The 12,376-nt window shown below is 31.9% G+C and overlaps 2 protein-coding genes across 3 annotated transcripts; one reads left to right on the forward strand and one right to left on the reverse strand.

The window, feature by feature from the left end:
* The first annotated feature begins 3,112 nt into the window (after positions 1-3,112).
* Positions 3,113-9,139, forward strand: LOC137827574 (uncharacterized). 2 transcript variants are annotated; one of them, XM_090305440.1, is made up of 18 exons: positions 3,248-3,544; positions 3,693-3,929; positions 4,299-4,362; positions 4,459-4,588; positions 4,684-4,828; positions 5,149-5,397; positions 5,480-5,564; positions 6,023-6,125; positions 6,367-6,492; positions 6,579-6,692; positions 6,878-6,996; positions 7,110-7,194; positions 7,284-7,376; positions 7,513-7,602; positions 7,775-7,894; positions 7,975-8,066; positions 8,266-8,296; positions 8,846-8,952. In XM_090305440.1, coding segments are annotated over exons 1-17 (2,019 nt in total). In that variant the 5' UTR covers positions 3,248-3,378; the 3' UTR covers positions 8,267-8,296; positions 8,846-8,952. The 2 variants fall into 2 exon arrangements, with proteins under 2 accessions (XP_068489871.2, XP_090161566.1); XM_068633770.2 differs by lacking the exon at positions 8,266-8,296 and having other exon boundaries at positions 3,113-3,544; positions 8,846-9,139.
* Positions 9,140-9,624: 485 nt separating this feature from the next.
* On the reverse strand, positions 9,625-11,837 carry LOC137827576 (pentatricopeptide repeat-containing protein At3g02490, mitochondrial). Its single transcript, XM_068633773.2, has one exon. It carries the CDS (start codon positions 11,700-11,702, stop codon positions 9,717-9,719), a length of 1,986 nt encoding a protein of 661 aa, XP_068489874.2. The 5' UTR covers positions 11,703-11,837; the 3' UTR covers positions 9,625-9,716.
* Positions 11,838-12,376: the final 539 nt, after the last annotated feature.

Below are 12,376 nucleotides of genomic sequence, written 5' to 3' on the forward strand. Positions count from 1 at the left end.
TATATACTCTTTAGTTAGTGAAAACTATTCACAATTGATTGTTATGTTTAGGGTATAATACCAAATTCATTTATATGATTGATTTGTCATTTATTAATGTAATTGACTTAGACAGATACAATAGAATTCTAAGAATGTAGTTCACTCTTATTTTATTATTATATGTGTTTATTTCATTTGGATGTGAAACAAAATTATTGATGAATTTCTATTTTTGTTTGGGGATGGTAGAATGAATTTTTAAATAACTAATAAATCCATAAATATGATTGAGGTTATATAAAAAAATAAGTTCCTATGATTTTCAAAAGGTAAATCCTTGTTTTTTTTCAACAACATAGAATCTACCCAATATATAATTTTTTTTGAGGTTTGTAATTTAGGTTTCAGTTGGATTGGAATCTCAAATATGTTACATAATACCAGTGTAGGGAATTTTTATCAATTTATTGGTCTAGGTTTAACTAAAAGACAAAACTTATTTTGAAAATCTATGTGGATAACAATGATCTCGAAAATCTGGTCTCACAAAAATAGAGTTATGTTTAGGGAAAGTATTTTTGATGGGGAGTAAATTTTTAGCATAACACAATTGAAAGGATGAATATCCATCACTAATCTAAATAAAAAAATGATTTTCTTTATCTTTTGTGGTGATTGAGTCCTTTAACATGTTTACACTCATCTTCATTCTTCTAGTTTTGTGTTTTACAAATAGGATATGATGTATGAAATGTTTTGAGGTTTGTTCTCACCTTGAACAATAAGATATAATCTGCTAGTTATTTATCTTTTAGGTTAACAACTTCCTAGTTTAACACAATAAGAATCATGTAAGCTTTTGTGTTCTGTGCAATCATAAAGAGAAAATATTTCTTTGTTGAAAATTATATTATACCTATCTGTTGAGATTATTGTTAATTGTTGATTTCGTCCTCAACGACAAATACTCTATAATTTTTTAAATTGTAATTTTTGTTTATTCTTTTTTATATAGTACCGTGCATATGGATTAAGATATTTCCTATACTCTTTTATTTATATATTTTTTTATTAATTAAAAAAAAGAGAGGGAGAAAGTGTATAACATACCTAATTTCTTTATGATATAAAATGGAGGGAAAATAATTTTGTAGAATTTACTTTTATTGTTTGATTTATTCACTATTATCTTCTTAATGATGTTAGTTGAAAATCTTAAACAAAAGGGTTTTTTTAAGTAATAATTGTTATAACGCCATAAGCATAATAAGTTTTGATCCATTATATTAGAAATATCCATGGTAGGAAAAAATTATAATAATTAAAAAATTATTTGATTTGAATAATATCATTCAATTAAATTATAATGGCATAAATATAATTTATTTTTTGCATACAAGTGCCTGTAATATAGCATTAAAAAACAGAAAATTTAGGTGGTTTTTGACCATGACTGACATGTATTGGGCTTCTGGGCTGCTATTGGGCCTTATGGCAAGCGGCACTTGGCCCAGATTGTCTTATTTCTAAACTTTTTAATTTTATTTTATTAACGGAAAAAAATAGAGTAATGCATTTCGAGGTGGAGAATGAATAGCACACGTTGATTTCTGCAAACCTTTTAAAACAACATTTTAAGAAGAAAATAATCGAAGTGATTTTTTTTTTAAAATTATTCACATAGAATAAGATTATTATAAACAGTAATTTTGAAAAAAATATGATTCTGAATTTATAATTAAAATTCCAAATCATTATTTAAATTAAAATCAATTTATATTAAGTTCATTTTTCAATAAATATTTTGATCAAATAAAAAATAAAAAACAACTCCTTTAATAAATTAAAATTAACTTTATATATAAGTTAAGAATTAATTATAAGAATTTCTCTTACCATTTATGCATATATTACTTTGAGTTTATGAAAGAAGTTGATAAAAATCTACTGGTAAATTAATTAGAAATGATTCTTTTAAACCATTAAATACTTAAACTCAAATGTTTTCCTTTAAGTAACAGGTCATTAGTTAAAAAAATTGCATTATTTTCAAGAGAGAAATAAAATAAAATAAGACAATATATTCTTTAAATCTTTTTTCCTTTTTTTATATATAGCTATTAGTTTTATTTTGTAATTTTCTCTTATTAGGTAAAGGTTTTCTACATTTGATGAACAAGTAGTTCATCTGTACTCGAATATAAGTAAATAAAAAATGTTTGATGAATTTAAATATATATATAAAAAATTTAACTACTTAATTTAATTTATTATTTAAAAATATCCTTATTTGTAAACATCATTGTAATAAATATAATTGAAAAGCAAAGAACATTGGCATTGGTGGTTAAAGTTTCACTATTTTCTTTAATTAAACTTAATTATTTTCAAACAATTTAAAATGGACCTCACATATTATAAAATAGTGTTTCAAGTACTCTAAAATGACTTTCCACCTCACTAATTTCTAACTTCAGAACTAAAAATATTTTTTTAATAGAAGAAAATTTAAAATATAATTATATTTTAATTTTGAAAGTTTTTTAGAAAAAAATATTTTTTACTATAAAGATCTCACCCTTTTCCTCGATACAAAATTTTGTAAATAATAGATCTTATGTATTTTCTTATATAATTAATAAACTCAAATTAAAGTATACTTGTCAAAACAGGATGCATTATCCTAAAAATATATTTCAACACAAGAAGAACCTATTTACTTTATATTTTTAAAACAATCTTTCACCATATTCTTCATTATATGTCAAAGTTGGAACTTATAAAATTACAAGCAAAACTATTTAAATAAAAAAAATATTAAAATTTAGGCACTAATGAAAATTGCATTAAAAATATACAGTTTAATAGGTGTATATAATTAATACATGACCAACAAATAAAAAAATCATTGACACAGTATAGTTTTAAGATAAGTATTACAAAAATTTAATATATTCACTATATACCATGAATCATAATTAAATAATATTTAATATTTTTTGTGATGTAAAATATAAATATATTATTTATGAATTAGCTATTTCTTTAAGAAAAAATGTTACTAATGAAGGAGTTGGATCTTAGTCCTTTTTGTTTCATTATTTATTCTGATTTCTGAAAAAAATGTAACAATCTTTTGTCTTGTCTGAATGAGAGCTGATTCTCCTGAACATAACAAATGCAAAAAAGTGTGTTAGAAAAGCCATTGCTCCTTCTTCTTCTTCGCCTTGTTGTTGTTGTAGAGCACCAACTCATCTCATTTTCAAAACCCACCTTCATTTTCATCTTCCCATCTAACCCTTTTCATCTCTCACCGTCATTCCTCACAATGCCGTTTCCCTGAACACGCCACAAAAAAAGGAGAGAAAAAACTAGTTTTTTATTTGAAACAACTCAATGGGTGCGGCACCGTCGACACCGTACACGGTGGAGCGTCTCGTCGGAACCTTCGTCGGCGACGAGTCCTTACCTCTCTCCTCTGACTTCTGGCAAAAGCTTCTCGAGCTTCCTTACGATGCCGAATTGCCCTTTGAACGTGTTCACGAAGCTTGCCAGTTATTAGGTTTCTCATACACTCTTGCTTTCTCTCGTCATTCTTTTGTTTTGAGGAGGCTAAAGTCGGTTCCCTCTTTCAAAGTCTTGCTATTTTAATGTGTTTGTTGTTGATTAGGTGTTGTTTTGCTTTCTAATGTTTGGTTTTCGTTTTGCAGCAAAAAACAACTGTAAAACGAGGCATCTTGCCAAGATTTTGTTTCATTTAGCATGCTACTTGCAGAAATCCATGTCTACTTCTGGTGTGCCACTGTTGGTTCATGAAAAGGCTGTTAATGCAGTTAGCTTCACTTCAGTGTTCCTAAAACACTTGATTGAAAGTGCCCAAGATGGTGTTCTTGTGTTGTACCTGTATCTCCATGATAACGAGTCAATACCAAAAAGTATTTTGGGAGGTAAGTACTATGTAGTGTAACGTTCATAGGACTTTAGAAATTCATCTTTGCTCAGTACCCTTACCAAGGTTATTCTTTCTTTATTATTTATTTATGAATTTCATTTCTATGCACTATTACTGTAATTTTTATATTGTCAACCATTAGAAAGTATGGCTTTTAAATTAGTTGTTATAAAAGTCAAGAAGCATATTATTCATGGCAACCTGTGATTGAAGATAGTGCAAAACTATTTTACACTGTCAGTGCATTAAATTAACTTTTTCATTTATTTGGTTTTATGGTAAGTTAGTAAATTTTCAGATATCTGGCCCTGGAATCTCCTCTTCTAGTTATTGAAATTTATCCAGATGCTCTATTCTAATGCAGATCAGACCATTGAAATTCTTGTTATGAGGAATGTGCTTAACTTTATTGCATCTGTAGATGTGAGGTATATCATGGATAATAAATTGGTAAATTTTCGTTGCGTTATTGTATGAAACTGCAAACTTTTTTTGCCCTGATTATATATATATTTTTCTTATAGTCCCAACACATATTTCCTACATCTGGAGCTGCTTAATTTTATGATTATTGCAATGTCAACTCAGCTTCTGTGTGAGCCATCTCCTAGATCGAATGATGTGAACCCATTTCTTGATGCAGCGATGGCTCAGGTAAGAAGCTAAAGCTTAAATATCTAATTTGGCTATTTAGTTTCTATGTATGACCCACTAGCGAATTTGAAGTTACTGCACTTTATCTTTTGCAGGATGGTCATCTGGTTAGTTCAGTTGTGTGCAAACTGCTTTTAAATTACATTACCCGTCCTCATGTTCCTTTTAATAGAGCTTCTTATGCCATGTTTTACGATGGAACCGAGAATAGCGTCCTAGACAGAGTTGGTTCTGCAGCTGGTATGGGGACTGAATTTAGTTTTCTATATGTGGACTTTTGAGGTTGAACATACATGGTTATTTATGAAAGGAAAATGCTAACCAGTGCCCTAAAGACACTTGTTTAAGGAATTAAAAGTGATGTGCAAAAGTGCTCTTCCCTATGATTCTTAATGTGCTTGTCTATAATTTTTGTTTTTTAGTAAAAACTTTCTCTTTGTAATTCCTTAACCAGTGTCCTTCAGGAAGACCCTTTATATATATTGTGATAATTTTCTTATTGTTCAATGTTGGAGAGTTACTGACGGTCACTTCTTTGACATTTCCTTTTCTCCATTCAGCAAATATTGTTTTATTGCCATTCAGTTATTTGATCAGCTCAAGCAGTGAAGGTTCAAGAAATCCAATAGCGGATAGCAGTCTTGATGTGCTTCTTGTTCTCATTCATTATCGTAAATGTCTTGTGAGTGAGGGCTATTCTGTCACAGAGAATCAAGTATCTGCCTCTTCTGTTTCTTTACCTAAAGAGGATACATATTTTTCTGACAACCCTTACTGCATGGCCTTAGAGCATGCAACTGATTGTGAATGTAATATATCTTTTATATCTCCATGTTCTTTTAGTTGACCTGGAAAGACCAATAATTTTATTTTCCAATGCTATAAATGCAGTGGATCTTGTAGATTTTGGGGATAATGCACATAGTGACCAGCATGTAAAGTTGCCTTTTTCACCGTTGTTTGATACCCTTGGCATGTGAGTATCAGGCTATCTGAATGTGCAGTTGATAACTGACTTACTAGATATGTAGCAAACTTACATTTATTAATAGTTGAGTTATGCTATTCAAAATAGATTATACATGATCTGCATACTATTGTGAAAAGATGGTAACTTCTGTTTCTCAAAATGGAGATTATCAGAACATGTATCAATAATCAGTTGTAGGGGAATCTTATGATGACAGAGTATTTGTTTCTTATGTTTTTCTGTCACCCACACCGCATGTAGATCAAGCAACAATTCTTGGACTTCTTTTCTTGTTGGACTTTTTTATGCATATGAAGTTATGGGTATGCATGTGGTATCTTATTTTTTTGTTTTACATTTTTAATAGCAAGTGTGTCTGTGATATATACATATGTACATTTAGTGTATACTTCATTATATTGAATGACAGTATTTTAAACGTTGCAAAAATTTTCCTTCTCTAGGTGCTTAGCTGATGAAACAGCTGTCTTACTTCTTTACTCATTGTTGCAAGGGAATTCCACCTTTCTGGAGTATGTCTTGGTCCGGACTGATATGGATACATTGGTATGAAGAAATAAACTTAAACCCTCTTGAGAAAAAGTGGAATGAATTAATTATTATACTGTATAAATAAATTTTAGGGGATTCCTTGACTATGATTTGATATATGTAACTGATTGATTTGAAAATATCATAACTCATTCTTATGTCTTAATCATACCAGTCTTATCAGTGCATCTAGAATGGATGAGGATTTAGTCATGCTCTGATAATCTGATCTTTGTTTATCTTGTGAAATTAACAGTTAATGCCCATTCTAGAAGCATTATACGACACTCGAAGGAGGACAGCCAATCAAATTTACATGTTGTTGATTATACTTCTCATACTTAGTCAAGATTCTTCTTTCAATGCGGGAATTCATAAGCTGGTAAGACTTGGTTTTTGGCATTAGACAAAGTCTTATTCTGTAATGATTGTGCTAAATAGTATGTAATCTAGTATGTTTATGGACAGATACTGCCAACCATTCCATGGTACAAAGAACGACTCCTCCTCCAGTCTTCTCTTGGTTCCCTCATGATAATCATTCTTATCAGAACTGTACAGTATAATTTGTCTAAACTCCGGGTATGAATCTTAATGCAAGTGGAACTATTAATTTAATTATACAATGTGTTTAAGCTTCCATTTTCTTCTGATTGATTACTTAAGTTTCATATCATTAGTACATTGGCTAATTAAGATGACTATGAGGAGAGACATGAAGACTGTTCTTATGAGTGTATTAATGGAATAGTGTTGAATTGTGATAGGATGTATATCTTTATACAACGTGTTTGGCAACATTGGCAAACATGGCACCTCATGTCCACCATTTGAGTGCGTATGCATCTCAGAGGCTAGTCAACCTCTTTCATATCCTTTCAAGGAAGTATGTTGCCTCTCTTTCTGGCCTTTCATAATAAACTATATCCATTTCATATTTATATCTTGAATGACTGATTTATTGTATAAACGTTTGATTTTAATTTTGGTTATCATTAGGTATAACAAATTATCTGATCCCAGAGATAATAAGCTCAGTGTTGCAGAAAACAACTCAATTGAAATAAGTAGCCTTGTAGATATGGTATGTGATAAGGGTTTTTCACTTGTATGATTCATTGACTGCAAACTTTTGACTGTTCCGTTTTCTAAATGTATCTTCTTTTAATACAGTCGGCGGAGTTGCACATATATACTGATTTCATGAGGCTTGTACTAGAAATTATAAACGCAATTCTGACTTATGCATTGCCTCGAAATCCTGAGGTACAGCGTAATGTTGCACTTGATTAATTTCAGGGTAAACATATACAAAAGAAATTGTACATGTTTCCCAATAATAAAAAACTATATTCGCATTGTGACCTTTACATCAAATGTATTTCTTTTGTGACTGAGACAGGTGGTGTATGCAATAATGCAGAAGCAGGATATCTTTCGGCCTTTCAAAAACCACCCCCGCTTCAATGAGCTCATTGAAAACATATATACTGTACCTTTCATGTGTTTCCTTCTAAATCTATAACTTTAAACATTTTCCCTTTATAATCTTGGAACTTTAAAGGAGAATTTCATAGTCTTTAGTTACATTTGTGAACATTGTCTTTGTATAATATATCATGTTTCAAGAGTGTTCAAGTAATGTGCTGTATTTATATTTGCAGGTGTTAGATTTTTTTAACAGTCGCATGGATGCCCAAAGAATGGATGGTGGATGGTCAGTCAATGAAGTGCTCCAAATGGTAATTGTAAACTGTCGGTCTTGGCGCGTTGATGGGATGAAGGTGAAATGAAATTATTGTATGATTTGTGTTTACTGATGATCACTTGCCTTGCTTCTGTAATACTGTATCTTGTTTTGCAGATGTTTACTCAACTGCACTTCACATATGAACAAGAGAGTCACCCAGAGGAGTTTTTCATCCCATATGTCTGGCAGCTAGTACTCTCCAGATGGTATGGAGATTCTTACCCACATACCTCATGATAACTATTTGCAACTTTTTTCTTTTTATGTTCGACCTTTGTCGATCGTGGGGTTTATTAAATTCATCATCTTTTTTTTTTTACTGTAACTTTTGTTATTACCTTTTAATATGGTTTTCTTGCTGTGCATGCTTCTGATTTGAAAATTCGAATTCAATGCAACCGCTAGAAATTTGTTTCCAGCTGATATACCTGCCAAAGTACGTATCTGAATCTACATTATATGTGTATGCCATATGTCACTGTAATCAAACAACACAGCTGCCTTTTTCCTCAAGTATTTTTGTTCTTCAATCCTTCCTTGCATCTAAAAATGTTTGTTGTTACCGCTGCTTATATTACTGTTTCTATGATGGAATGAATACTACATTAGGATATTTCCTGATAAAAGAACTAGCTAAGGAGTTGATATAAGTTCAACTCATCATCCCTTTCTTTTCATTTTTGAAAGGAAAATGAGCTGTTGTTGTCTTGTGATAGTTTTTTTTGGTCGAAATATAAAAATAAAGGATAATGTTTCTCTTTGTTGGGTTCACTAAATCCTAAGCAACTTAATTGTTACTTGCCAGTGAAGCTAAATTGCAGCAGCCATTCTCTTTGACTGATAAAGAAAATTATTAAGTAAAGGATGGAAGAATTGGTTGTCTGTGGTGTATGATCTGTTGCTTTAGTTTCTTTTCCATTAGTGTGACATACTAATACATTAACTTGGATTATTGTCTTCAATGACAAAATTCACTGTGTTGCAGAAACTTGACAATGGGGTGGGAAATGCATTCCAAAACAGTGACTTTGACTAGTCTGAGTATCAGCTTGATTCCTTGCCAAGCACTCCAATTCTGTTTGTGAATATTTGTATAGATAAATTAGGTACAAAAATTTAATGTTCTCATTCTTTTCTGTTCATAAATTTTGACTAAAGATGAAAATAATTTGAGATATCCATGTAATGAATAAAGGATGATGCTAGCATGTCATAGTTTATACAAGTTTATATGGTTTTGTGGTATCTTTATAATAAAGGTAAATCTTCTTGGTGATGATATGCTGATGATAAACGTTGAATTGATGAGTTTTATTATACATTAGTTAGTGAGCTGAGAAGAATAATAACATTGTAATGAATTTATTTATGGCACTACCAAATAATAAAAATTCCTTATAGAGGTTGTACAAATAATCAATTTTATAACTTGTGATGTAATTATTTAAAATATTAGAACTAAACTATTTTATTTAATTTGGCACAAAACTTAAATTTTCAATTCGAATAATGTCTAGTTATTATACATTCTTCAGGTGTGTTTGAATTTCAATTGGAACACCTAAATTATACATTCTTTTGTCACATTATCTGTAAGAATATAGCTTGTTTTTTGTTTCTTATCCGTAGGTTCTGTAAGTCTTCCCAAAGGACTAAGGACTCAGATGCATTTGCAAAACATTTCCACTAGGAAAATACCTTCAAAGATTGAAGCACTAATTTTGTGGAATAGAATGAATATAAAAATAAATAAGTATTTATAAAAAAAGAAAATAAAATGATTAAATGATATAACAAAATTATTGTATAAACATTATTAGAAAATGAACAAACTATGAAGTAAAACACAAGAGTTTCTATTGCCTTGGTTCAAATAGTGTTATCTTCATAGCTTCTTTGGACTTCATGGAATAAAAGACAAAGACATCTGCGTCATATCGAATGTGGCGTGGACTATAAGAAACCAAATCATGTGCTTCTTCATGCCATCCTTGCTTCAATAAGGCTTTAAGCACACGAAGAAACGCCCGTGTAGACGGAATCTGCTCTGTACTGATTAACCTGGGTTTCCGTATCACATTATCATACCTTGGAGTCCTGAACAACCTGAGATTACATTCCAAATACCTGTTACTCTTCAACAGGTATTCAATAGGTGCCACACTATCATACCTTCCACTCTTCAACAGGTATTCAATAAATGGATCAGTTAAATATGGAAATCCATGGGTTCTCATTAGTCCCAAAATAGGCAAAGCATCTGCAAATCCTCCCTGAACCAAAACCTTGGTTACCAACAGCTTGTAAATACTTTGCCAGGGTCTTACTTTTTCATTCAATAGTCGGCTAATAATCTTACATGCATCTATTGTGCTCTTCGTTTGGCAAAGTGATTTCATTGCCACATAAGAAATTTTGACTTTGACTAATGAAGTTTTGGCATTGACTGCTCTAATTCCCCCCTTTTTCTCATGCATGTCTTTATAAGAATCAAAAGCTTTATCAATGTTTCCGGCGACAAAATGCCCCTCAATCAAAGATTCCCATGTCTGGCAATCTTCATAATCCCCAGTTCCTTCAACTCTATCCACGAACTCATGAGCTTGCTCTAAGTAACCGGCAGCACTAAGTGTAAAGGCAATTTCACTCCGTAATTTACTACCAGCAACAAACCCACAATCTTCCATTTCTTTCAAAACCTTGTTCCACTCTCCAGTCCTACCAACTCTGGTCATAGACTTAAGCACAGCACCAACCATAGAATCAGTCAACTCATTCCCACTTCCGATAAAAGCCTTCAGAACCCTCGAAAACAGATCCATATCCAGCTCCTTCCCAGCAGCAACCTTCCTCAACAGAAAGAGACAGCACGGAACCCAAGGCTTATTCGCGCCAGCCATAGCAAGCTCATAAAGCCCAACAGCATCCTTTACCGTTCTCTTCTTCCAGAACCTCCAAAAAACCTTAGCAAAGGTCTCAACCTCCATCTCAAACCCAGCACTCCTCATCTCACCAACAAGCTTCCAAAACCTATCAATGGAGTCCTCCCTCCCCAACACCCTCGCCATTGCATTGTAAGTTCCCTCATTATGCTTAAACATCCCACACTCCTCCAACCACCGGAAAAATATCACCGCCTTAGCCGGCTCTGATGCTAATCCCTCCAAAACAATCTTGATCATATCTCCGGAGAACCCAACACTCAGGTCCTTAATCTGCCTCTCAACATCACCACTCCACACATTGTTCCTCACAATCCTACACACTATAGCACACTTCTTCTCATTCGAGTTATCAAACAAACCCTTCGACTTCGCCACGTCACCATTCATTCCACCCTTCTCAAAACACTCCACCACTCTCTCCTTCACACCTTTGGAATCCCCATACCCTTTTTTCTTCATTAAATAGACCAACTTCCAAAACTCGTGAACCAAACCCTTGTTCCCCAAAACGCACAGCATCTTGTTGTAGCACTTGGAGCTCACCTGCTCGGGGTAGTTCTCCGAAACCCATTGGGAGAACCTCCACGTCGCGTCGACGTCGGAATCGAGCTTCAACAGAACCGCGAGGACAGCATCGTGAGTAATCGAAATGCGATTCGAATCGACGAGGTTTTTCACGTCGTCGGAATTCACAGGTTTGGAGAAAATGTCGGCGAGGAGGACGTGGTCATTATCGGAGTGATCGATAACAGGTTCGGAAGAAAAACGACGAAAACTAGGGTTTAACGGGAAGGAGGAATTTACCGTGAAACGACGGAAAATTGAGGAGGAGGAGTGATTGGGAATGCAGGGGCGAGAACGGAGAAGGTGGTGAAGAAGACGCCATTGGTATCTCATTTTCACTGTGTGGAAAAAGAGACAGTAACAGTAACTAGGGTTTTAGGTTTTTGTTTTGTTCAGTGTAATTTGGGAGATGATGTAACTAGGGTTTTAGGAGATGTAAAATAGTATTTTAAAATGAATATTTCTAAATTTTTTCATGATTTTTTGCTTTTTAGTATTAGAAGAATTTTTTACTTTAATTTATGAGTTGATTTTTTCTTTGCTTGAAAGAAAAATGATTCTCTAGTAGAAGATTATAAGATTAAACTCCTATAATAGAAATATTTTTAACTGATTTTTACTTCTTTTAGTATTCTCTATAAGCAACAAAAGTAAATATTTTTAATATTTGTTTGTTTGCTAATTTTATGCTATAACCTCCGATATCCAATTTTAATTTAAATTATGGTCATCATTTTAATGATAAGCGCACTGATAGAAAAATTATTTTCACTTTACAATTTAACATATTATTCTTTTCATTATATCTTTTTAAATCTTAAATAAATTATTAATCTATATATTATTATATTGATAGAATAAATTTAAAATGGAAGTATTTTGTCTTATATAAATTTTATAAATTTTCTGTAATGATTTGTTGTATTTTTGTTTAGAGACTTTTTTTTTTCTCTTTATTTTCCCATCCACACCCATTTTGTTTTTATTTTCCTCTCTAGTATAAAAAA

The sequence above is a fragment of the Phaseolus vulgaris genome, chromosome 7 (genome assembly GCF_051622355.1).
Source record: "Phaseolus vulgaris cultivar YP4 chromosome 7, ASM5162235v1, whole genome shotgun sequence".
Taxonomy (NCBI): Eukaryota; Viridiplantae; Streptophyta; class Magnoliopsida; order Fabales; family Fabaceae; genus Phaseolus; species Phaseolus vulgaris.